The 23,400-nt window shown below is 65.2% G+C and overlaps 1 protein-coding gene across 1 annotated transcript; it reads left to right on the top strand.

The window, feature by feature from the left end:
- The first annotated feature begins 2,593 nt into the window (after positions 1-2,593).
- On the top strand, positions 2,594-22,743 carry PTCH2 (patched 2). The gene is made up of 25 exons (XM_040565748.1): positions 2,594-2,670; positions 3,838-4,034; positions 4,366-4,557; positions 12,993-13,182; positions 13,312-13,381; positions 13,607-13,698; positions 15,209-15,404; positions 15,489-15,610; positions 15,891-16,038; positions 16,235-16,366; positions 16,452-16,607; positions 16,709-16,801; positions 16,882-17,007; positions 17,094-17,212; positions 17,322-17,727; positions 17,807-18,119; positions 18,305-18,447; positions 18,542-18,722; positions 19,010-19,293; positions 19,558-19,695; positions 19,821-19,963; positions 20,235-20,334; positions 20,697-20,942; positions 21,088-21,492; positions 21,683-22,743. The coding sequence occupies exons 1-24, from the start codon at positions 2,594-2,596 to the stop codon at positions 21,490-21,492; spliced, it is 4,269 nt and encodes a 1,422-aa protein (XP_040421682.1). The 3' UTR covers positions 21,683-22,743.
- The last annotated feature ends 657 nt before the right edge of the window (positions 22,744-23,400 follow it).

The following is a 23,400-nucleotide window of genomic DNA, read 5'->3' as shown; positions in this document are numbered from 1 at the left end:
TGGCCTCGAGGATGGGGCTCCATCCCTTTCCCACTGACACCACAGCCCTCTTTGTGGGGACCTAGGGGCCTTTGACTCGAGGACCAGCCTCTGTCCCCCTCCCCTCTGCCCTGGGGACCCCCACCACCGCCGCCAGGCAGCTGGGGGGAAACTGAGGCACAGCGTGGCACACAGAGGTGCCTGGGGGTTTAGGGGCTATGAATGCCCCACCTGTAACCCCACCCTTCCTTCCACAGCCTCTCTGGGGATGTGGCATCCCTTGGGGAACACGGCATCCCTTTGGGAACATGGCATCCCTTGGGGACATGGCATCTTTTGGGGAACCTGGCATCTCTTGAGGAGCGTGGTGTCCCCTGGGGACGTGGCATCCCTTGGGGACACGGCATCCCTTGGGGACACCCCGTCATGGCACCCAGTGCCACGTGGAGCAAGCCAAGGGGTTCCCGACACCTCCTCCATCCCCCGGCCACCCTGCCCGCGGGCAGCGAAGCCCCGGGGCCCCCGGGAGCCCGCTCGCGGCTGGGGCCGGCGGCCAGGCGGGCTGTGCCGGCGGTTCGCCGAGCACCATCTGGTTTCCAACTAACAAACGCCCGGCGCTGGCTCCCGGCAGAGGACTTGCTGCTGCTGCTGCCGCGGCTGTTTACAGCGTGCCGAGGTTCTGGCACGGCCCCGCCGAGTCCCCTTCAGCTTTCCCCCCAGCTGCACGGCCGTGCAAAGCCCTGGCTCTGTGTCCCTGCCCCTGCCCGACCTCCGTTTCTCCCGGGGCCCCGTTGTTGTGCCAGGGCTGCCCGTCCCCGGGGCGTCCTCGGGGGTTTTCCCGTCCCGTTTGCATCACGGGGTGGGATGTGCAATATGGGGGCGGCGTGGGCTCCCCAAGCCGGTGCCCGCTCTCTGGGTGCTGGGTGGGTGGCGTGGTGCCCCCAGTCCCATCCCTGCACCCCAACCATCCCAAAAAAGCTCATGACGCATCCCCACTTCTCACTGGGGCAGGCCTCGGGGGTGTCCCCAAGGCGGGGAGATGAAGCCCTGGGCCCCCACCCCGGGCTGCTGCTCCCCCAGCCGCTGGTGCCACAGAGCCACCGCGCAGGGTGGGGGCTGCGCGGAGCCATTTGCCTTTAATTGAATTTATTTGTTACAACCCCAAACAATGTAAAGCAGGCTTCTCCCAGGCTCCAGCTGCCTGGCTGCCCATTAAAATACCATCTAGAACAGCAAATCCCCCCTCCCGCCTTGATATAAAACAGCCGGTCAGCACCAAGCGGCAGGCGAAGCCTCCCCGCGCGCCAGCCTTTCCCCGCGCGCCCTCCCGCTCCCCCGGGGCCGCTGTCCCGCGGGGCTCAGCGCCCGGCCCCGAGTCCCCTCCCGGGTGGCCCTGGGGGACACGAGGGGGACCCGGAGCCCGCGGCACCGAGCAGACCCGGGGCTGCCCCGGAGCTCATCGCATCGTGGCACGGCTCAGCGCTATCCCGCCCATGGGCGTTTTCCGGATGGCGTTTCAATCCCGCTGGTGGCCTTGTGCTTGGGGTTGTTGTCCCAAGCCCCTGCAGCATTTGGGGTGCCCAACCCGGCCCCACACCACCATGCTCAAGGGACCGTGCAGCTGTGCCACACTGGGGCAGCATGGGAGCCTGGTGCTGCCGCGGGCGAGCCGGGATGGGGCCGGGACACCATCCCGGGGGGCTCGGTGGGCATCCCGAGGCTCCCCGACCACATCCACCCCATTTCACAATCTGCTGGGCACCGGCGGAGCCCCAGGTGGAAGCCGCCGGCCCCAACCAGGAGGGTGACGGAGAGCGGAGGTCGGGGGGACGCGGCGGTGCCACGGGGCCGGAGGAGAGGGAGGACGAGCGAGTTATTTCAAATGAAGTTTATAAAAAGCAGCAGCTGCCCAGCGGTGGGACCGGTCCACCGAGGAATAGGAATGGTGGAGCTGTTAATAGCAATCAGGCACAAGAAGTGCTGAATAGCTGTTTCCCTTCTGTATTTGGGGAAACGCCAGATGCTACAGGCCTGTCGCGGGATGGGGGAGAAACCCTTTGCGCGCCGCCGACGCCCGGAGAGCTCAGCGGGGCTGCGGCCGGGGGCTGCCCGAGGAACCCGGGTTATTTTTTTTGGGGGGGGGGGGGCGGGGGTTCACCTTATTTTGGCCAGCAAGGGGATGGCGGGATGAGCCTCGCTGTTACCAGCCCCCTGCCACCCCAAGGAAGGCTGGGGGGTGACCAGTGGGAGAAGCATCGGGTCTGCCCACCAAAGACCCGAGGAGGGCGTGCGATGTGCGGAAGTCCCGTAAAAGCTGGAGCAAAGTCCTAATTACCCCACAAATTATTGCAGCCATTTACCCTTTTTCCCCTGCCCCATGGATGTGGGGTGCCTGTTTGTCTGTATTCCCCCTACTTGGCTGTTCATGGCAGGGGATGTGGCAGCGCTTGTGAGCACCCCAAAAAGTGGGGCCCTTCCCTGTGTCGCCCCCAAACCCCTGGGGGATTCTGTGGGGTGGAAGGAGGGGATGCACACCCCTGGGGGGGGGGGGGGGGGGGACACACACATGCGGTGGGGGCACCCAGCCCTCGTGAGGGACACCCATCCCGTGGGCATGGTGGGTGGGTACCGGGTACGGGAGGGACACCTGGTTATGGGGAGCGGTTATGGGAAGACGGTTGGCCTTATGGGGTGGGGGAAGGCAGAAATGGAGGGGGCGCATTTGGGGTAGCATTCAGGGGCTACCCACAATTTTTTTTGGGGGGGGGGGGGGCACCTCTGGGGTATGTCTTCACCCTTGGGGGGGGGCATGTACGGAGAAGGGATGCTCCCCTCCAAAAATAAAAAGGGAAGGGATGGTCCCCCATTAAAAATAAAAGGGAAGGGGTGCTCCCCCTCCAAAAAAAAAAAAAAAGGAAAAAGGGATGCTCCTCCCCAAAAAAAAAGAAGGGAAGGGATGCTCCCCCTGCAAAATCCAAAGGGAAGGGATGCTCCCCCTGCCAAAAGGGAAGGGAAGGGATGCTCCCCCCTCTGAAAATAAAAGGGAAGGGATGCTCCCCCCCACCAAAATAAAGAAAAAAGGGATGCTCCCCCCCACAAAAAAAAAAAAAAAAAGAAGGGAAGGGATGCTCCCCCCCCTTAAATTAAAGGGAAGGGATGCTCCCCCTGCCAAAAGGGAAGGGAAGGGATGCTCCCCCCTCTGAAAATAAAAGGGAAGGGATGCTCCCCCCCCGAAAATTAAGGGGAAGGGATGCTCCCCACCAAAATAAAGAAAAAAGGGATGCTCCCCCCCAACAAAAAAAAAAAAAAAAGAAGGGAAGGGATGCTCCCCCCCCTTAAATTAAAGGGAAGGGATGCTCCCCCTCTAAAAAAAGAAGGGAAGGGATGCTCCCCCTGCAAAATAAAAAGGGGAAGGGGTGCTCCCCCTCTAAAAAAAAATAAAAAAGGGATGCTCCCACCCCCCCCCAAAAAAAAACCAAAACCAACAAGGGCAGGGATGCTGCCCCTCCAAAAGAAACCGGGGGAGGGACGCTCCCCCTGCCAGTAGGGAAGGGCAGGGATGCTCCACCCCCCCCAACCCCCCCCCCCCCCCCCCGGGCCGCCTGCCTCCGTGTGTGTGTGTGTGAGTGTGTGTGTGTGTGTGCGCGCGCGCGCGTGTGCGTGTGCGTGCACGGGGGGGTACCGGAGGAGGCGGGGGGGGCGGGGGGGGGGGGGGGGGGTTCCGCCGTGTGTGGCCGCCGGCGGCGGGCGCTGCGTTGCCTGGCAGCGGCGCTGGGCGCTGCCGCGGCGGCGGCGGCCAATGGGAGCGGCGGCGGCGGCGCGGCCCCGGCGCCCCCCGCCCCCGCCTCCCCCCTTTAGAGGCGCGGCGGGCGGCGGGCGGCGCAGAGCCCCGCGCACCGGCACCGGCACCGGCACCGCCGAGCCCGATGGGGGCCGCGCTCGGCCCCACTTAACGCGGGGGTGCCCCCGCCCCGCAGCCGCCCCCCGCCATGCCGGCAGAGCCCCCCGCGCCGCCGCCGCCGCTCCGAGCCGCCCGCCGCAAGCCGGCCCCCGAGGTAAGGGAGAGCTCCCCCAGCATCACCCGTCCCTTACTTTTTATCGCTTTTTATCGTTTTGAATAATTTTTTATAACTTAAATTTTATTTTATTTTTTTAAATTTTTTTCCCCCCTTTTTTTTTTTTTTTTTGGGGGGGGGTGGGGGGGTTCCTCACTGAGCATCCGCATCCCAGCCCTACAGCACGGGGCATCGCTCCCCCCCACCCCCCCGCGCCCTTTAATCCCACCCGGGGGGGGGGATGCTGAGCCCTATGTGAGCCCCCCCCCCCCACCCTCCCAAAATCCTGACCGTGTCCCCCCCCCCCCCCCCCCCCCCCCCCACTCCGCAGGGCAGGGCCGGCGGCCGAAAGGCCCCGCTGTGGCTGCGGGCCCGCTTGCAGGCGCTGCTCTTCGCCCTGGGCTGCCGGATCCAGCGGCACTGCGGAAGGTGCTCTTCGTGGGGCTGCTGCTCTTCGGGGCGCTGGCCGTGGGGCTGCGGGTGGCCTCCGTCGAGACCGACATCGAGCACCTCTGGGTGGAAGGTAAGGGCGACCCCCACCCCCCACCCACCCCCCCCCCGATCCTCCCCGGGCTCGCCCACCCGTGGGAACGGCCCCGTCTCCATCCCCGTGGCCGCCGCTGTCCCCAACCGCCCGGGCTTTGTCCCCCCACGGCCACGCGGGACAGCCGTGGGGCGATGCTCGGCTGCGGGATCCCGGCCGTGCGCGGTGCCGCTCCGTGGGGTTCCCTCCCCCAACCCCGCGGGTGTCCCCGCACGTGGGGTGCCGCCGGCGGTGCTGTGCGCGCCGGGGCTGCCCACGCGGGTCCCCCCCCACGCGTGTTTTTTTTCCCCCCACCCATCCCCTCCGTACACGCATCCCCTTCTCCCGGCTGCGCCGCCGCCGCCCGGTGCCCGCCCGGGAGCATCCCCCGGGGCCGGTCCCGGCCGCGGCTCCCGGAGCGCATCCAGGAGGGGAGCAGGGAGCGGGGCAGGGTCAGGCCGGGAGCAAATCCCCGTTTCCGAGGGGAAACCCTCGCTAAAACCCGGCCCTTTGTTATTAATAAGCGCGAGCACAGATTTTTCTCGCCCCCTTCCCTCCGGCACCCTTCCCGGCCGCTCGCCCACCACCGCCTCCGGCCGGGGCGGGTGGCCCGTGGGTGCCCGGCGGGTGGCCCGTGGGTGCTGTGCCGGGTGCTGTGCCGGGTGCCGTGCCGGGGCAGATGTTGCTCAGCGGAGGGGTGTCAGCCATCTTTGTGCGGGAGCACTGCCTCCTCCCCCACGCCCCGCTCCCTGTGTGGTCCTCAGCTACTCTTGGATTTGGTTCAACAATAGAAGCAACTTTGCTCTCCCACCCCCTTTTTTTTTTATATATATATATATATATATATATATATATATATATATACTAAAAAAAAACAAAAAGGGCCCTGCGCTCCCTCGCTGCTTGCACCCACGGCCCTGCAGCCCCCCCACCTGCTCCCCACTCCCGTGGGGTGCTTGGCCCCGTTCCCGTCCCCGTCGCCCCGTTCCCCTGCACCACGTAGCAGAGAAGCCCAGCGGTGCCTCCCGGTCCGGAAGGGGGCTGCTGGAGCGGGGACGTGATCCTAAAGTGGTTTCCTTGCTCTGGGTCGTGGCTCGGGCTCTGTGGGGTTTTATTCTGCTTTTTGGGGTGAGCATCTGGTGCGTCTCCAAACGGACTTGGGGAGGTGGCTGCTCCTGCTGCAGAGGGAGCAGGGCTTGCGGCACGTTGGGGTGGAGAGCGGGACGGGGAAGGGGCCAAGGCTGGGTGTGGGGACGGCTGGAGGTGTCCCCAAAGTTGTCTTTTCTGGCACATGCACCCCGCTATGCCACCCTGCTGGTGTGGGGACTGCGAGGGAGCTCTCGGAGGAGCCGGCTCTTCCTCCTGGCCAGGGCATCTTCCCGGTGTTTTGAGCTGGATTTTTCCCCCGTGGTCAAACGCTGCTGAGCTGGGGGTGCCGGTGGCGCTCTGCGGGGTGCTGGCTCCGGATGGTGCGGCCGGGGTGGTTTCAAGGCGTGGAAGGACGGACGGACGGACTTGCTGCTCTCCCTCAGCTTTGCGTGTCAGCCCTGGGGCTGCCTCCCTGCCCTGTTCCCATCCCGCGGGTGCTTGCCTCTTCCCGGCCTCCCTGTTGGCCTCCCTCTGCGTGCTCTGGCGAGATCAAAGTGTCCCCCGGTGTCCTTGGCTGTCCCCAGCCCTCCCTGATCCCCGTTCCCGTCCCGCTGGTGCGGGGTGTGCAGCATCGGGGGCAGCAGGACAGCTTCCCGGACCGTGTGTTTGGATCCTGAGCATTTTAGGATGTGAAAATCCCGTGGACTTTCTCGGCCACCCCTTCCTCCCATCAGTGGGGTTCTTGGGGTGTGTGTCACTGTGCTGTGAGTCCGGTGCCGGGTGGAGGCAGCTCGGGGCTGGCAAAACCTGGGTGTCCCCTAAGCCTTGGGAGCCCCCCGAGGCTCCTGCCCTGTCCGGGTGGGGAGACGTTTGTAGGAACGTGGTCCCTCGCAGCCCCGAGGTGGTGCTGAAGGGGCAGGCAGTCCCGGTCCCATCCCATGGCCCTGCTCGCAGGCAGTGGGGTGGTTGAAGCTCACGGGAAGCCTCTGGTGACCCTCAGAAGCTGGTCCCTGGACATATAGACAGGTCACCTGTCTATAGACAGGCTGAGGGGTGCAGCTCGGTGATGCTCCATCCCAAACCACCTCACCCAGGAGAGGGATTGACCTCCACCGGCAGAGCAGAGGCCGTGGGAGGCTGAGCGCAGCCTCCTGGAGCCTGGCGGTAGGGGCATGGTGTTGCTGTCCCCCCCCGGGGTAATAGGGTGGGCAGCCCCCACTCTGCCCCACAGGGGCATTTCTCAACCGTGGCCAATGAGGGAAATTGTGGGGTCCCCTGTCCCGGCTCGGGGGGGTCCCCAGCCCCGTGAGCCTCCCCCAATCCCCGTGGGATGGATGGGGTCTGGCCGGGGGGTGCTGGCGGTGCCCTGGGGTTACCGCCTGACCCACGTCCCTGCCTGGGAGATGGGAGGGAGGCCGTGTCACCCCATAAATTGGACCCGACTGTGGAAATGTTCAATTAGGCTCCTCCGAAGCAATTAGCCACTCGCAGGCTTTGAAACCCTGGCTCGCAGCGAGTGTTGAGTTACCTCTAGACACCTGGCAGCTGTTCCCGGCTCTCCCAGGGTGTTCGTAGGGCCAAGGGGCCGGGGCGGCGAGCTCCGGGGAGGCAGAGCCCTGGGTGGTGAATGGCCCTGCCTGATTTATAGCGCCGAGGGCTGGTTCAAAGGAAGGCCGGGTTAATTCCTAACCGGAACAGCCGAGCGCCCCGCGCAGCCCTCGCGCTCTCAAAGAGCTGCCGAATCCCCCCGGAGAAGCCCCCGTCCCTCTCCCAGAGGGGTCAGGGGTACCCCAAATGTGCTGGGGTGTGGGGGTGAGGGGTGGAGATGGGTGCACGGTGTGGGGGTAAGGGGGGTTTTCTTCCCTGTTCCCAGCTTGGGGCATGAAGCTGAGATTTCTCCCTGCTAGCTTTTGTCCTTCCCTGACCTCTGCCATGGGGCTTGGCACGCGGTGTCCCCCCCGCACACCCACTCCTGGCACCCAGCGCACAGCCGGGGTGCAGCCCAGGGGGTGCCCCCGTGGCGGGGGCTGACGGGAGATGGGATGCATGGAGGGGGCTGGCTCTGTCTGTCTCTGCAGCGAGAGGGGCACCAGGGAGCAGAAATCCCCAGCAAGAGCTGAGGGTGGGATTAAGCACCCTCCCCACCCCGCTTCTGCCCCAGGGGAAGGCTGTCCCCGTGTCCCCCCCTTCCCACGCTGCTTCCCACTGCGCGTGGGACCCCCGGAGGAAAGGGGGGGGGGATGCCTGTGGGGCAGCAGCTGTGTGGGGAGGGGGTGCCGTGGCCCTTTCTGGGTGGGCATGGGGAGAGGTGGGTGGTCTGGCCGCCGGCAGCGGGTGGGTTTGGAGGGGCAAGATGTCTGCGTGGGGCAGGAGCTGGCTGCGTGGGGGGCTGCGGGGTGGCTCGGCCCCGCGCCCCAGCTGCCACGTCCCTGCTCCGTCCCCAGGCGGTGTGCGGTGGGGACAGGGTCCCCCTGCTCCTCCGTGCGTGTGGTGGCACTGGTGTCACCCCACAGGGTGGGAAGGGGTCTCTGGTGCTGCCACAGGGCCCCTCCTGGCCTGGCTTTGGGACCCTGTGACCCCTTCTGGTCATGGGCTTGGGCAGGGTCTGGGGGCATCCTTGGGACGTGGGGGCTCAGAACAGCAAGGAGCTGCGGTGTGCTGCTGCCATGGGGTGCTGGGGTCCCTGCACCCTGTTATCCTAAAAATATAAAAACAGGCTTTGTTGGCTTGCGGGGCTCTGACACTTGCTCCAAAGCCCCCCTCCTGCAGCCCCGCCGGCACCACAAGCACTGTTCCGGGGACTGGCCTGAAGATGGGGCGCAGGCGGGGACTGCCTCCGCTTATTTATCTTTGGGAGGCCACCGAGAAATCTCTTGCTCTTCCCTTCCTTGACAGCTCGGTCAGCTTTTCGGGCTGGAAAATTTTGCTAATTAACCAAAAAGTCTGGGAGACTCTTTTCAGATGGCTGTGGCTTATCTGCGCATATCCATTTTGCTTTGCTTGTCAACTTATACATTTTTGTTTTCCTAGGAAGTTTTTTTGGGGGGTTGTTTTTTGTTTTTTATTCTTTTCCTTCCCTTTAAACTTAGACATATCCCCAGCTTTAGGGAGGGGGCTCTCCCTGCGTTTTAAGTGCTGTTGGGCGGCTGGGAGGGGGCAGCGCAAGGGACTGAGAAGAGGGTTTTATTATCTGCCTCTCCCTCGGGCCTGGAAAAGTGGTCTGAGTTCAAAAAATTCATTTCTTGCCTGAATGAAGCCAGCAATGTGGAAAAATTTCACCATTCAGAGCGGGATGAATGTATGTTTCAACCACACATTAAGTGACATTAGCAAGCAGTGGAGTGCCTAATGTGGCCATTTTTCACAGCAGCCAACAGAGGGGGTGATTAGCATAATTAGTACAGGCAGCCCTATACATATGGAAATGGCAAATGCCTAAATGCCAACACCAGTGGAAATTTATGTCAATGCTGACAGGAGTCTTAGCGGTGAATGGTTCCCAACCGAATCCCCTCTCCCCCTTTTTCGGGGGTCGCGCTGTCCCCTTGGTCCCGGCCGCGCCGCTGCTGGCTCCTCGCCCCCCCCCTCAGCCTCGCTGGGAACAGCCACGCAGGGATTTGGGGTAATAAAGACATTAATTTAGCTCCGGCCATAAAAAAAGGCTGGCTGGGGCCGGCGGATGGGGAGCTGGTCCCAAATGGGCAGTTTATTTATTTATTTTTATTATTATTATTATTTTTTGACCCCCTCCTCTGGCTTTTTGAAGGCAGAGCCCTCTTTATGCCGTATTTATTTAGGGAAGTGTCAGGAGTGCTTTTGTGGGGCTGGGAGTGGAGCCACCAGCCCCCCCCCCCCAGTCCCTGTGCCTGGGGACACCCCACTGCCACCCCACGGGGACGGGGATGGCCCCGGTGCGGTGTATGGCTGTGTTTTGACAGGACGGGGCCGCAGGGCTTTTTGGGAGGCCGGGACAGGTAAAAATGGCTCTTTCAGCACGCCCTCGGCGAGACTTCCTCTGGAGCAGCATGGGTCCTTTCACAGGCTCCCTAATCCAGCTAATCCGCCCCACAACACTTTGAAGGTGGCCTCCGGCTTGCACGCCGGTCGGCACGGGGAAGCAGACAGTGGGGGGGGCGTCCATCCCCCCCCCAGTGCCTCAAGACCCCCGCCCGTGGGGCTGTGGGGTGGTGCTGGCACCAATGGGTGTCCCCACGGGGGTTTAATCATGCGGGGGTGTGTGTGGATCCCTGTGGGTGATGTGCTTTGACTGTGCTGTGGAGCAGCTTTGTGCTCTGGTGTCAGCACCCGTGGGTGCCCCTTGTTGCAGCAAGGTGGCCACGTGGGTGCTGGGGGGGTCGGGGGGTGTCCCCATAGGGGTGCCATTTTCAGGAGGGGTTTGGTGTGACCTTCCCCACCATCCATGGGCTTGAAAGCTGGCATCCTGGTGCCAGCAATGGGATTTTGCCCCCATGGGACCCCCTCCTCCCCCTTGCTGGGGTGGTGGCACTAGGACAGTGCCAGGACCAGGACTAGGCCCCATCCAGTGCTGTCCCCGCTGGTTGCTGCGTGCCACCACCCTGTTACACCAGGCAGGGCCTGACCTCTTTTGGAGGCCGAGCACAGGACGTGCTCAGTCCCTGCTCTCCTGAGCGGTGACAGCAGCTGGTGGTGCCCAGGGCCCATCCGCAGCATGGTGGCACTGCTGTGACTGAGCCTCCACCCACCCCTGGGGGACAGAGTGGTCCTCCCAGCAGGACATCTCCCTGGGTTTCAGTGCCTCTCTGTGACCTCCACCATCTTCCTCGCCTCCATCCCCTTCAGCTGTGCCCAGCGGGGACAGCCTGCTGTGGGGTGGGCGGCCTGCCCCATCCCACTGCCCTCACCATGGATGTCCCTACAGTGATGTGCCAGGCCTGGTGCCCACACCAGGCCGTGAACTGGGGCCCTCTGACCCCAAACCCTCCATGCTGTGTCTCGGGGTGCTTGCAGCGGGGCCAAGCACCCCATCCCCAAAAAGTGGGGGCTGGAGGGAGGTGCTGTGGGGGGCAGCGCAGGCAGGGTGGCCGGGCAGGGGGCAGGGAGGCTCCTGCCCCGCTCTGTAATTTTGCGGCAGACGCCGTAATTATGGGGTGGGCTCCCAATTACGGGGTGGGCTCCCACGCGGGCGGGAGGATGCTGCACCCGAGGCCTCCCATGCTGCCAGGACCCCGTCCCCTTCCTGGCACCAGCTTGGGCACTGTGGGTGTCCCCCCCACACACCCTCAGGGTGTTTGGGGTGCAGCCAACCTCCATCACCCCCCCCGAGGCGAGCTACGTGGCACCCTGCACCTCCACCCTATGGGGATGCTCATGGGAGGCCGGGGAGCATCGTCTGGGGGAGTGGGGGGCCCATGGCCCCCCATGGGTGCAGGGGGTGCTGGAGCGGGGCTGTTAACAAGCAGGACCGGGCCTCTGATTGGAACCAGAGGGCCCTTTGCATGAAAAAGCCGAGGGCTCCCTTTGTTAATTGGAGATTTTTTATTTTTTATTTTTTTTTAATTTACATACAGTTCCTCATTAACGTGCTCATTGTTGCTATCATGGCGCTCTCCGGCCCCCTCCCCTAGCCCCCTGTTGCAGGGGGGGCACGCAGGCCGGCTCCGTGCCGCGTGGGGCGTCTCGCCCCGTTCCCAGCCCCGGGCCCGGCCGTGCCGTCCGGCGGGTGCGCACCCGTTTGAAGTGTCCTTGGCAGCCCCGCGCGCGCTGCCTTGTCTTTTCATGTTGCTCTTTGGTTAATTAGGGTGTTGGAATTTGAGGCTTCCTCACTGCCTTTGAAGCTTGCTGACGGCTCGCAGTGCCCTGTTCCAAATTAACACTAATTACAAGGGACGGCTTTTTATTTTCTCTCTCTCTTTCTTAATTTTTTTTTTTTTTTTTTTTTACTTGGGGGGGGGGTCACAGATGTGCGGCTCCTCCCGCAGCGCTGCCTGCGGGGCGCAGCAGGATGCGGCCTTCAGGATGCAGCCGTGGGGCCGGGTCCAGCCCCCCTCCCTTAGCCCCAAGCCCCCCCAGCCATCCGTGCGGGTTCGGCGTGGGTGGCACGGCCGAGATCAGAGCAGCTCGGTGCACCTCCCGCCCGACCTCCCAGCCTGCTGGGAAGGGAAGGGAAGGGGACGGTCCCCCCGCGGCACCCACCCTCCTCCTGTCCCCAGCCCCCGGGCACCGGCGTCCCCTCTGTCACACACACACAAAGGCCGTGTCCGTGTGTCCCCCCCCTGCCGACTTACTCCCCAGCCCTGGCACGACCTCCATCGCAACTGGCATCTGATGGACACCAGCTGCTCCCCAGCCCAGCCAGGAACAATAAAGGCGCACCCCCCGCCACCCAAAAAGCAAGGAAAATATATTAAAAAAAGAAGAGAAAAAAAAATCAAAAATAAATAATTATAAAAAAAAGAAACCACCAACCCATATAATAAGTCATTAAAAGGGAAGATTCTGCTGCTTATTTGCGGTCTTGCTCTGGCCTCCTCGGTGCTGGCGGGGGGCCAGGCCCGCCGGGGCCCCGGCCTCTTGCCGAGGGAGCGTCCCAGCGAGGATGAATCCTGCCCCGGCGCTGGGCCGGAGCCGGCCCCCCGAGAGCGGAGCCGCCCCGGGATGTGCCAGGGTGCTCAGCGCCCCCGGCTGCCTGCAGCGCTTGGGGTGTCCTCAGTGGGTGGCACCAGGGTGGGGGCTTCATCCGGAGTCCTCCCCCTGATGGAGGGTGCTGGGAGCAGGGTGGCCGGGTGCTGTAGGCGCTGTAAATAAGTGCGTGTGACTGCAAATGAAGTCAGTGCCTTCTGGGGGAACGTCGGTCCCATTGGTTGCAGAGCTGTTGCGATGCCTTCAAAGATGGGTCCCGGTGGGTGATGGGGTGCTGGGGTCCCGCTTGCTGGAGGTGCCGAAGGGCTGGGGAGCCCCCCAGCACCTTTCTGTCCCCAGGTGCTCCCAGAGCAGCCCTACCCCTGCAGGGACCGGTGGTCTTGGGCATCCGTGGCGGGTGGGGTGGATGCATGATGTCCACCTCTCCAGCTGTGCGGGGGGTTTCAGGGAGAGCAAAGCCAACTGAGGCTGGAAGTGTCCGTGTGGGTGCTGGGTGCAGGCTGCTGAGGCCACCAGCCCTGGGGTCCCTGGGGTGCAGGCGCACGGAGGATGGAGCAGTTGTGGACCCCCGTGGCGAGAAGTCTCCTGGGTTCTGGTGGCAGCACCTAATTAACGCTGCAGGGCCAGCTAGCTTCCCCGGGCGTCCCTTATGGGCAGGGTGTTGGGGGGACAGGGCTTTGGGGTGGCCTCGGTGCTCACGGGGCGCCCCGTGGTCCCCCCCACAGCGGGCAGCCGCGTCAGCCAGGAGCTCCGCTACACGAAGGAGAAACTGGGCGAGGAGTCCATCTACACGTCCCAGATGCTGATCCAGACCCCGAAGCGGGAAGGGGAGAACATCCTGACGCAGGAGGCCCTGCAGCTCCACCTCGAGGCGGCCCTGGCTGCCAGCAAAGTGCAAGTCTCGCTGTACGGAAAGTGAGTCCGGCTCCGGACAGGGACGGGGACCCCCGCCGTGCCCCATGTCCCCCCCCCCACAACCTTGCCGTGCTCCTCGCCATCCCGTGGGCTGGAGCCCATCCTCACGCCCTCCCCCTGCCTTTGCAGATCATGGGATTTGAACAAGATCTGCTACAAGTCGGGCGTCCCCATCATCGAGAATGGCATGATCGAGAGGGTGAGTCCTGGCTGCGTGTGGCATCGGGCACCCCATGGCTGGTCGGTGGGGTTGCATCGTGGTAAACTCCCCCCCGAGAACTGGGCCACAGGGGGGTTTCCAGCTCCAGATGCTGCAGGCAACCCCCAAACCTCCAGCTCCACGTGGGAGAGGGGTGGATTTGGGCAGGTAGCGGGGGGCAGGACGCATCCCCGCCGACCCCTCACGCCTCTCTCCCTCCCGCAGATGATTGAGAAGCTGTTCCCCTGCGTGATCCTGACGCCGCTGGACTGCTTCTGGGAAGGGGCCAAGCTGCAGGGAGGCTCAGCCTACCTCCCGTGAGTGTGCGGGGGGCCTGGGGGGAACACCACGGGGCTGTGGCACCGGGGACGCATCCCCATCTGCATCCGCCTGGCTGGTCCCGGTGGCACCGCCACGTCCCCGCAGCGGGTGCTGCCACCCCACCAGGGACGGGGACGTGAGGACAGAGAGGTGCGGGCACCACACGCAGGTGTCTGGGGCTGCTCCCTCTGTGCTCAGGTCCCCCCCCCCGGCCCAGGAGGGTGGGGGGGATGAAAGGGGGGCTGCATTCCTTCTGTTTACAGGCGTGTTTGTCCGGGAGAGCCCGGGCAGACTTGTGCATTGTCAGCAAACGCAGCCCTGCGCTTTCTCATGCTAATGCTGCTCTGAAAGCTGCCCGTTGCCAAACAGATGAAATAGTGGCCTTATTCAGGCTGCTGCGGGACGGGAGGAGGGGAAAGGGGCCTCAGCGTGCCCAGCTAGCGCTGGGGGGGGGACACCGCCTGTCCCCTCACCCCCCCAGACCCTGCATCATCCACCCCAGCCCGGCCGGAGCGGGGAACGAAGCGGACCAGGAGCAAGTGGGGCGCTGCTGGCTTTGTCCATCGGGGTCTGCAGCGTGTCCCCGTGCTCGGGCGCCCGGCTGTAGGGTGGCACCGTGGAGGGGCAGGAGCCACCTCTCCCCGCAGCGGTACCCAGGCCGGGCAGCCCGGGGACTCTTCCCCCTTTTTAAGGCTCTGAGGGGTGAGCGGGGCGGGAGCTGGGAGAACAAAGAGCGGCAATCTATGGAAAGACAAAAGGATTTGCCCTGGCTCAGTGAAGCAAGCGAAAGCAGATAAAAGGGGCTCTCTTTGGAAGCGGCAGCAGCTCCGGTTGGTATGTGGGAATCTCGAGCACCCGGCTCCGGCCCAGCCAGCCTTCATGAATTATTAGGCTGCGTTTCTCCCCAGAGCCCACACTCGCTTGGGGCTTTTTCTTCCCCTCTTTGCAGCGCTGGGCTGGGTTTGTTGGCCTTTTTTTTTTTCGGCGGCCTTTCTGTCTCAGAGAGAAGCCGGGTGAGGCAGGGAGCCGGCCCTGGGCAGCGTGGCCACTGGAGCTGGGACAGAGCGGGTCTGGATCAGCGCATCTGGAAAAAAACCCTTTCTGTGGGTACCCAAGCTCCCAGCACAGCCTTGCTCTCCATCCTGCCCCACTCAGCAAAGCCCCAAAACCACCAGATTTAGGGCCGGCCGGGCTGCAGCATCCCCTCCCCGCTATCAAGACGTTAGCCCGCGGGCAGTAATCGCCCTGACTGCTCGCACGGAGCGGGGCGCGCGGGGCCGGCTGCCCCCCTTTGTCCCAGCCTAACAGGATCAGGCACGCTACTTGACTCGGGGCACGGCCCGCTGCGCTGGGGCGCGGGGACGCCGCGGGCAGGCATCCTGACTTCTTTTCACTCTGCCTTTGGGGCACCCCCTCAGGGATTTTGGGGTGCCAGCCCCGCTCCACGCATGGAATAGGGTCTTGAGGTAGGGGGTTTCAGCATCCCCCGTGCTGTTTTCTCCACAGGGGCCGCCCTGACATCCAGTGGAGCAACCTGGACCCTCTGCAGCTGATGGAGGAGCTGGGGCAGTTCACGTCCTTGGAAGGCTTCAAGGAGCTGCTGGACAAGGCAGAGGTGGGGCAGGCTTACATGGAGCGGCCCTGCCTGGACCCCCGGGACCCCCAGTGTCCCCCCAGCGCCCCCAACAAGCAGAGCCAGCAGGTAGGTGACGTCCTGTGGGGACCGGGATCTCGCTGCTCTCCTGCCTGTCCCCCACCTCTGATGCCACCTCCCCTCTGCCGGCAGAGCCCCGACATCCCGGCAGAGCTCTCGGGGGGCTGCCACGGCTTCTCCAGGAAATTCATGCGCTGGCAGGAGGAGCTGATCTTAGGTGGCACAACCAAAGACTCCCAAGGCAAGCTGCTGAGGTACGAGCTGTCATGGCACGCGGGTCCCCGGGCACGGTGCGGGGTCCCTGCCGTGGTGTCCGTGGGATGGTTTGGGGCACGGTGGCCTCATCCAGCACCCAAGGGCACCCACTGTAAGAGGGGTTATCTGGGAGCATGTCTGGTGAGGGGTCAGTGCTTTGGAGCAAGGCTGGGGACAAAGGGGACAGGGTCTAGGTGTCCCCGTGGGGCTGGGGGGGACCCACACCCGTGACATGGGGTGCCGCAGCTGGTCCCAGCGGGATGTGTGCGTGTCCCCCAGCGCCGAGGCCCTGCAGACCATGTTCCTCCTCATGAGCCCCCGGCAGCTGTTCGAGCACTTCAAGGACGACTACGAGATCCACGACATCAGCTGGAGCGAGGAGAAGGCGGGTGCCATCCTGGAGGCCTGGCAGAGGAAATTTGTGGAGGTGGGTACTGGGGACAGCACCCAGCCCCTGTGTAGCACAGCATCCCCCCTTCTGCCTTGGTTTCACGTGGCCGTGGGTCCTGGCACCACGCTCTCATGGTCCAGTGGGTCCCCAGCACCCTCAGAGGTGATGCTCAGCCCCTGGGTCTTCTTGTGGGGGGACGTGGGTCTTGTCTAACGGGGTGCATGCCCTGCAGCTGGCGCAGGACTCCATCCCGCCCAACGCCACGCAGAGCGTCCATGCTTTCTCCACCACCACGCTCAACGACATCATGAAGTCCTTCTCCGACGTCAGCGCCATCCGGGTGGCCGGGGGTTACCTCCTCATGGTGCGTACACCCCCTCTCTTCATCCCCTGCCATCTCTATCCCTCCTTCCCCTCTGCATCCCCGCTAACCCGCTGTGCTCCTCCAGCTGGCCTACGCCTGCGTCACCATGCTGCGGTGGGACTGCTCCAAGTCCCAGGGGGCCGTGGGCCTGGCCGGGGTCCTGCTGGTGGCCCTCTCCGTGGCCTCTGGCCTGGGGCTTTGCTCGCTGCTCGGCATCTCCTTCAACGCGGCCACCACGCAGGTAGGTGCCGGGGGAAGAGCCCTGGGTCCCCTCCTCCCGGGCAGTGGCCACGTCCCCGTGCCAACACTGTCCCCGTGCCAACACTGGCTGCTCTCCGGCAGGTCCTGCCCTTCCTGGCCCTCGGTATCGGCGTGGACGACATGTTCCTCCTGGCTCACGCCTTCACCGAGACCAGCCAGCACGTCCCCTTCAAGGTGAGCGCCGAGCCCTGCTCCCGGGGCTCCCCGGCTGCTCCCCCCGCTCCCTCGTCACCGTGTCCCTCTGTGCCCCGCAGGAGCGGACGGGCGAGTGCCTGAGGCGCACGGGGACCAGCGTGGCTCTCACCTCCGTCAGCAACATGATCGCCTTCTTCATGGCAGCCCTGGTGCCCATCCCTGCCCTGCGCGCCTTCTCCATCCAGGTACGGCCCCGGTGCCCTCCTGGGGAGCAGTGACCCCATCCTTGGGGTGGGAAGGGCCTGGCTCTGACGTGTCCCTCTGCCCGCAGGCGGCGGTGGTCGTGGTCTTCAACTTCGCCATGGTGCTGTTCATCTTCCCCGCCATCCTGAGCATGGACCTGCACCGGCGGGAGAAGCGCCGGCTCGACATCCTCTGCTGCTTCTACAGGTACCGCCTCTGCCGGCACCGCAGAGGATGGGGCTGGCCCTCGCGTCCCCCCCACAGTGGTTACATGGGCAGCCCTGCCATCACCATCCCCTTCTCTCTTCCCCCTCAGCCCTTGCTCCTCACGGGTCATCCAGATCCAACCCCAGGAGTTCGCAGACGCCAACGACAACCATGCCTCCCACCCGTCCCCCTACGGGCACCCCGGCGTGGCCACCAGCACCCAGATCACCACCACCGTGCAGGCCTTCACCCAGTGTGACCCCTCGGGCCACCACATCGTCACCGTCCTGCCGCCCACCTCCCAGGTGTGCACCTCGCCCGCTGTGCTCCTGCCGCCCGCCGACCCGCTGGGCTCGCAGGTCTTCACCCCCTCCAGCTCCACGCGGGACCTCCTGGCCCAGCTGGACGAGGCCAAGGGTGGGCGCGAGTGCGTTCCCCTGCCCTTCTGCCGCTGGAGCCTCTCCGACTTCGCCCGCGAGAAGTACGCCCCGCTCCTGCTGCGCACCCAGACCAAGGTGAGGCGTGGACGGGACGGCCGTCCCGGGATGGGGACGGGTGGCGGGGGACGTTGGTTTCACCCCGCTGTCCCCGCAGGCGGTGGTGGTGGTGCTCTTCCTGGCGCTGCTGGGGCTGAGCCTCTACGGCACCACCATGGTGCACGACGGGCTCTACCTGACGGACATCGTGCCGCGGGACACCAAGGCGCACGCCTTCATCTCGGCCCAGTTCAAGTACTTCTCCTTCTACAACATGTTCATCGTCACCAAGGGCGGCTTCCACTACCCGGGCGCCCAGGCCGCCCTGCTCAGCCTGCACCAGGCCTTCAGCACTGTCAAGTACGTGGTGCGCGAGGGCAACCACGACCTGCCCAAGATGTGGCTCCACTACTTCCAGGACTGGCTGCGAGGTGAGGGGCATCCCTTGCCCTCCTCCTCATGCCCTCCCCTGCCCAAGGACCCCCTCCCCAGCCTGCACACCTTCCCGGGTGCCTGGCATCCTCTGGGAGCCCCCAGGGTTGTGTGGTGCCCACAAGGTGCCCAGCAATGCCAGGCATGCCCCGAGGGATGCTCACACCCCACGCTGTGTCCCCAGGGCTCCAGGCCACCTTCGACAGGGACTGGCAAGCCGGGCGCATCACCCACGACAGCTACCGCAACGGCTCCGAGGACGGGGCGCTGGCGTACAAGCTCCTCATCCAGACGGGCAACAAGAAGGAGCCCTTCAACTTCAACCAGGTGGGTGGCCACGGGGCTGGGGACGGAGCCACGGGGCTGTGCCATGTCCTGTGCCCGGCGCCCTGCTCATGGCCTGTCCTGCTCGCCCCTGCAGCTGACCACGCGGCGGCTGGTGGATGAAAACGGCATCATCCCCCCGGACACCTTCTACATCTGCCTGACGGTGTGGGCCAGCAACGACCCCCTGGGCTTCGCCGCCTCGCAGGCCAACTTCTACCCGCCGCCCCCCGAGTGGATCCATGACAAGTACGACACCACGGGCGAGAACCTGCGAAGTGAGTGAGCGCCTGGTGGCATCCCTGCGGCCCCCAGCATCCTCCCCTGGCAGAGGACTCCACTTTCCCTGCCCCACAAGAAACGTGGGACACCTTCCCTGCTCCTTCCCTCATCCCATGAGCATCCCCTGATAGAGACGCATCCCCTTTTGCTCCCCACTCACCCCCTCAAGGGCTCCCCAACCCCATGGTGCCCAGGCACGCATCCTGGCTGCACCCAGGCTGGGGTGGGCGTCTCGGGGCTGCCGTGCTGCCCGTGCCCACCCCGTGCTCTCCTCCCTCCCCAGTCCCAGCAGCCCAGCCGCTGGAGTTCGCCCAGTTCCCCTTCTACCTGAGCGGGCTGCGTCGCACGGCCGACTTCGTGGAGGCGATCGAGAGCGTGCGGGCCATCTGCCGGGAGGCCGCCCAGCGCCACGGGGTGCTGAGCTACCCCAGCGGCTACCCCTTCCTCTTCTGGGAGCAGTACATCGGCCTGCGCCACTGGTTCCTGCTGGCCATCAGCATCCTGCTGGCCTGCACCTTCCTCGTCTGCGCCCTGCTGCTGCTCAACCCCTGGACGGCCGGCATCATCGTGAGTATGCGCCCCGCCGCGTGGAGGTGGTGGTGGGTGGGGGACACCCGTCAGGAGGAATCGGGGACACTGGATGGATGGAACAGGGGTTTGGGGACATCCCTGCACACGAGTGAGGGCATCCCCCGTTAGATAGGACAGAGGGACTCCGCCAGGTGAGCAGGATGGGGCAATAGGGTGAGGACGCCCTATATGTAGGCTGTAGGGTCGGGCAGGCCATGCGCAGGTCAGAGCCACCCCCCCACTGACCCCGCTGCCCCCCAGGTCTCCATCTTGGCCATGATGGCAGTGGAGCTGTTTGGCATCATGGGGCTGATGGGCATCAAGCTGAGCGCCATCCCCGTGGTCATCCTCATCGCCTCGGTGGGCATTGGCGTGGAGTTCACCGTCCACGTGGCTTTGGTGAGTGACAACAGACCCCTACCTGATTACGGGGCACCCCAATTCCCACCCCCAGCCTTGCTGGCCCCCTTGCCCCACGTGCATGTGGGGACGAGCCCCCCGTGACCCCATCCCACCCTCCGCAGGGCTTCCTGACAGCAGCAGGGAGCAGGAACGTGCGCTCGGCCGCGGCGTTGGAGCACACCTTCGCCCCCGTGATGGACGGCGCCGTCTCCACCCTCCTGGGCGTCCTCATGTTGGCCGGCTCCGAGTTTGACTTCATCATGAGGTGAGCGCCGGGTGCCCCATTGGGTGCGGGGACGGCTGCTGGCTGCCCCCCCAAAAAGCTGTGGCAATGGGGGCTGGGGAGCGTGGCAGCCTCCCCCCCCAGCTGGTGGTGGTGGGGACATGGGGCAGGTGGTGAGGACATGTCCCCGTCCCGCATGGAACATGGGGGGACGTGGGGCTCCCAGAGGGAACGGGGAACATGGGGTTGGGGTGTGCAGTGTTTTAGGGTTTGGGGTACTGCTCGCTCAGCCCCCTGCCCTCCCCCCATGCAGGTACTTCTTTGCGGTGCTCACCATCCTGACGCTGCTGGGGCTGCTCAACGGGCTGGTGCTGCTGCCCGTCCTGCTCTCCGTCATCGGACCACCCCCCGAGGTAGGAGACCCCCACTTTTCCTCTTCCCCTGTTGTCCCACACCTTACCTTCACCCTACACACATCCCTGCCTTGCCCAGTCCTAAATTCACCCCACACGCCCCTTGTCCCGTACTCGCCTCAGCCCATCCCTCACTCCTTGCCATCACCCGTGCTTTGCCCATCCCTTCTTTGCCCCATATCCAATTGTCCCATCCCCATTTGCCCCCATCCCTGCTTCATCCCACATCCCCTTCTCCCTGTATTTGCTTCACCCCACAAATCCCTTACCCCATCCTTCCATCACCCCGTGCTCCCTGCCACCCCACACTCCCCCCATCCTTGCGTGTCCCTGGTACCTCTGACTGTCCCCTCTCTTCCCAGGCATCCCCCATGGATAACGGCCCCCGCCTGCCCCCTCCGGAGCCGGTGTCCCCGTGCCTCGGCCCCGGGGGTCTGTACATCCGCCGTGCCCCAGCCTGGCCCGCCGCCTTCACCGACACCTCGGACACGGAGTGCTACGGGGACGGCGTGGGGCCGGGCAGCCCCCGGGGACCCTTCATTGTGCCCCCCGCCCCGGCACACATCCTGCTGGAGGCCGGCAAGGACCCCAGCTTCCCCCGCATCACCGTGAGTGTCTCCGCCAGGGGGCTGGCGGCTGGATGGAGCTGGGGGACGGGGACACGCAGGTCCCCTGTGGGGTGGCAGGGTGGTGCTGGGGGGTCTCTGGGGATACTCAGCCCCCTTACACACACCCCACTCCTCTCCTCCCCAGGTGCTGAAGCCCTACAAGGACAGCCCGGAGGTCCAGGGGAAGAAGGAGCCACCCCAGCCCGCACCCCCGCTGCCTTTCAGGGAGCCGTGCCCCGCACCGCCCAGAGACTACCCGCGCCCCGCGGCACCGCCACGGCCGGGCCAGCCCTGCTCGCCCGGCACCCGGCCAGCCCCGCGGGCCACCCTGCCCTCCTACAGCACCCACCTGCAGGGCCCCGCCGGCAGCTACACCACCGTCACGGCCACCGCCTCGGTGACGGTGGCCCTGCACCCCACGCTGCCCGGCTCCTACCCCGGTTTCGGCGCGGAGGCGGACAGCCTGGAGGAGCCCGGGGTGCCCAGCGCCGTGCCCGAAGCCTTCGAGATGCAGAGCCTGGGAGGCCACGGGGCGGGCGCCCGGCGCTAGGTGAGCTGGGGACACGGGCGTCCCCTCCGTCCCCTGCAGCGGGGACCGGTGGCGGCAGCAGCCCAAGAGGTGCCAAATCGCCCCGGCAGCGCTAACCGGGTGCGAGCACTGCTGCAGGCTGGTGCACGGCATGGGGGGGTGCAGGGTGGGTTTTTGGGGACCCAACTGAGCCCCTGCCGTCTCCCCGCAGGTCACCGGTCCCACGGATGGCACCGGCTCGTGGGCTGCTGGCGTCTCCCAGCGCCCGGAGGGGCACAGAGGGTGCAGAGCGGGGTCGCCCGCGTCGTGCTGCTAATCGCCCCCGCGGCGATGCCCCGGTCTCGGCCGAGGAGGACCGGCCCCCCGCGCCTCCCCCCACCCCGCAAATGGGCTCGGCAGGGCAGGCTGGCATTTCTATGCAAGCTGTGTGCAGGCCGTGCCGTGCCACCCGTCCCCTGCCCGGGGCTGTGCCGACAACGCTGTGTCCCCCCCCACACACACACACCTCCAGGGCTTGGGGTCAGCCTGCCCCCGGGCCTGTGGCCCCCCCAGAAATGGAAGCACTAACCCCCCCCCCTCTGTTTCTGGAGCTGCTGGCACGGCGGGCTCAGCGCCCAGCCCTCTGCCCCGCCACCCTCCCCTGCGTGGGGGTCACTGCCTGCCCCCCCCTCACCTCCTGGGACCCCCTCCCTGGGCCACCTGCTGGGCTGCCCCCCTTCCCGATAAGGGGGGGGCAGCCCCAGAGCCCAGGGTGGGCACCCCCCCCCACACCTTTATTTATTGCAAAGGGAAACTTATCTATAGAGAGATATATATTTTTAAGCTTATTTTAAAAGATTTATTTCTCAGCCGACGGCCTTGCCCGGCTGCCCGGGGTTCGGGCAGCGAGGGGGCAGACCCTTTGCCAGTGCGGGGCTGCCCCCCCCCGGGGCAGGGGTGCAGACCTGGGTCGTGCCCCCCCCTCTCTGCAGGGTGCTGGGCGGCCACGTCGCCCCCTCCGTGCCTCAGTTTCCCCACTGTTGAGCACGGGAGGGGTGGAGACGGGATGTGCCGGGGGGCCTGTTGCTGCCACCGCACAGGTAGGGTTTTTTTTTTGGGGGGGGGGGGTCCTTGCTGTGCCAAGCCCCCGGGATGTCCCACGGCCATGGTCCCACGTGCTCTGCCCCCACAAAGGGCACCCACACTGCCACCGGGCACATCCAGCTGGGAAAGCTAATTTCTCGCCCTGTTCCCGTGCAAACGGGGCCACCCCTCCCTGCCACCCCCCCCACCCACCCCCCCCAAAAAATCCCATCCGTGTCCCCATCCCGGGCACCGTCCGCGCCGTCACCCAGCACTTTAACTCCAGCGGTGTTTGCCGTGCCCGCCGCCCTGGCCCCCCCCCCCCGGACACTGCCACTGAGCTGGGGTGGCCCCGGGGTCCCCGTCCCCGTGCCAGGCGTGGGCACGGTGGGCAGCCCCCCCCCCCCCTCCTTTATTCCCCCCCCCCCAATGCCATCTAAGTTATTTATATCAAAGAGAGCAAAGGTTTATTTTTGTAGTTTGTACAGGCGGTAGTGGGGACCGAAGGTTTATTTTTAAAGAGTAAATATATATATTATATATAAATTACCCGCCGTGTCTGACCCTGTCTCCTGGGGGGGCACAGCTGGGGGGGGGGGGGGGGGGAATTCGGTAGACACAGCTGCTTGTGCAAAGGGGGGGGGGGGGGGGGGGGCGTGCAACAGCCGTGGGGGGGGGATTTTGCAGCCCAGGCGATGCCTGGCATGGGGCTGGGGGCTCCCTGCTTCCTGAGCACCATGGGGGGGGGGGGGGGTGTTCGGTCCTGGTGCCGTCGCTTGCCTGCTGCTGCAGCACAGCCCCGCTGCCGGGGGAGGGCAGCACGGCCCCGGGAAGGATGGGACCTGGCTGGGTGGCCAGCGGTGGGGC

The sequence above is a fragment of the Cygnus olor genome, chromosome 8 (genome assembly GCF_009769625.2).
Source record: "Cygnus olor isolate bCygOlo1 chromosome 8, bCygOlo1.pri.v2, whole genome shotgun sequence".
Lineage (NCBI taxonomy): Eukaryota > Metazoa > Chordata > Aves > Anseriformes > Anatidae > Cygnus > Cygnus olor.
This window is presented reverse-complemented; position numbering and strand designations above follow the sequence as displayed.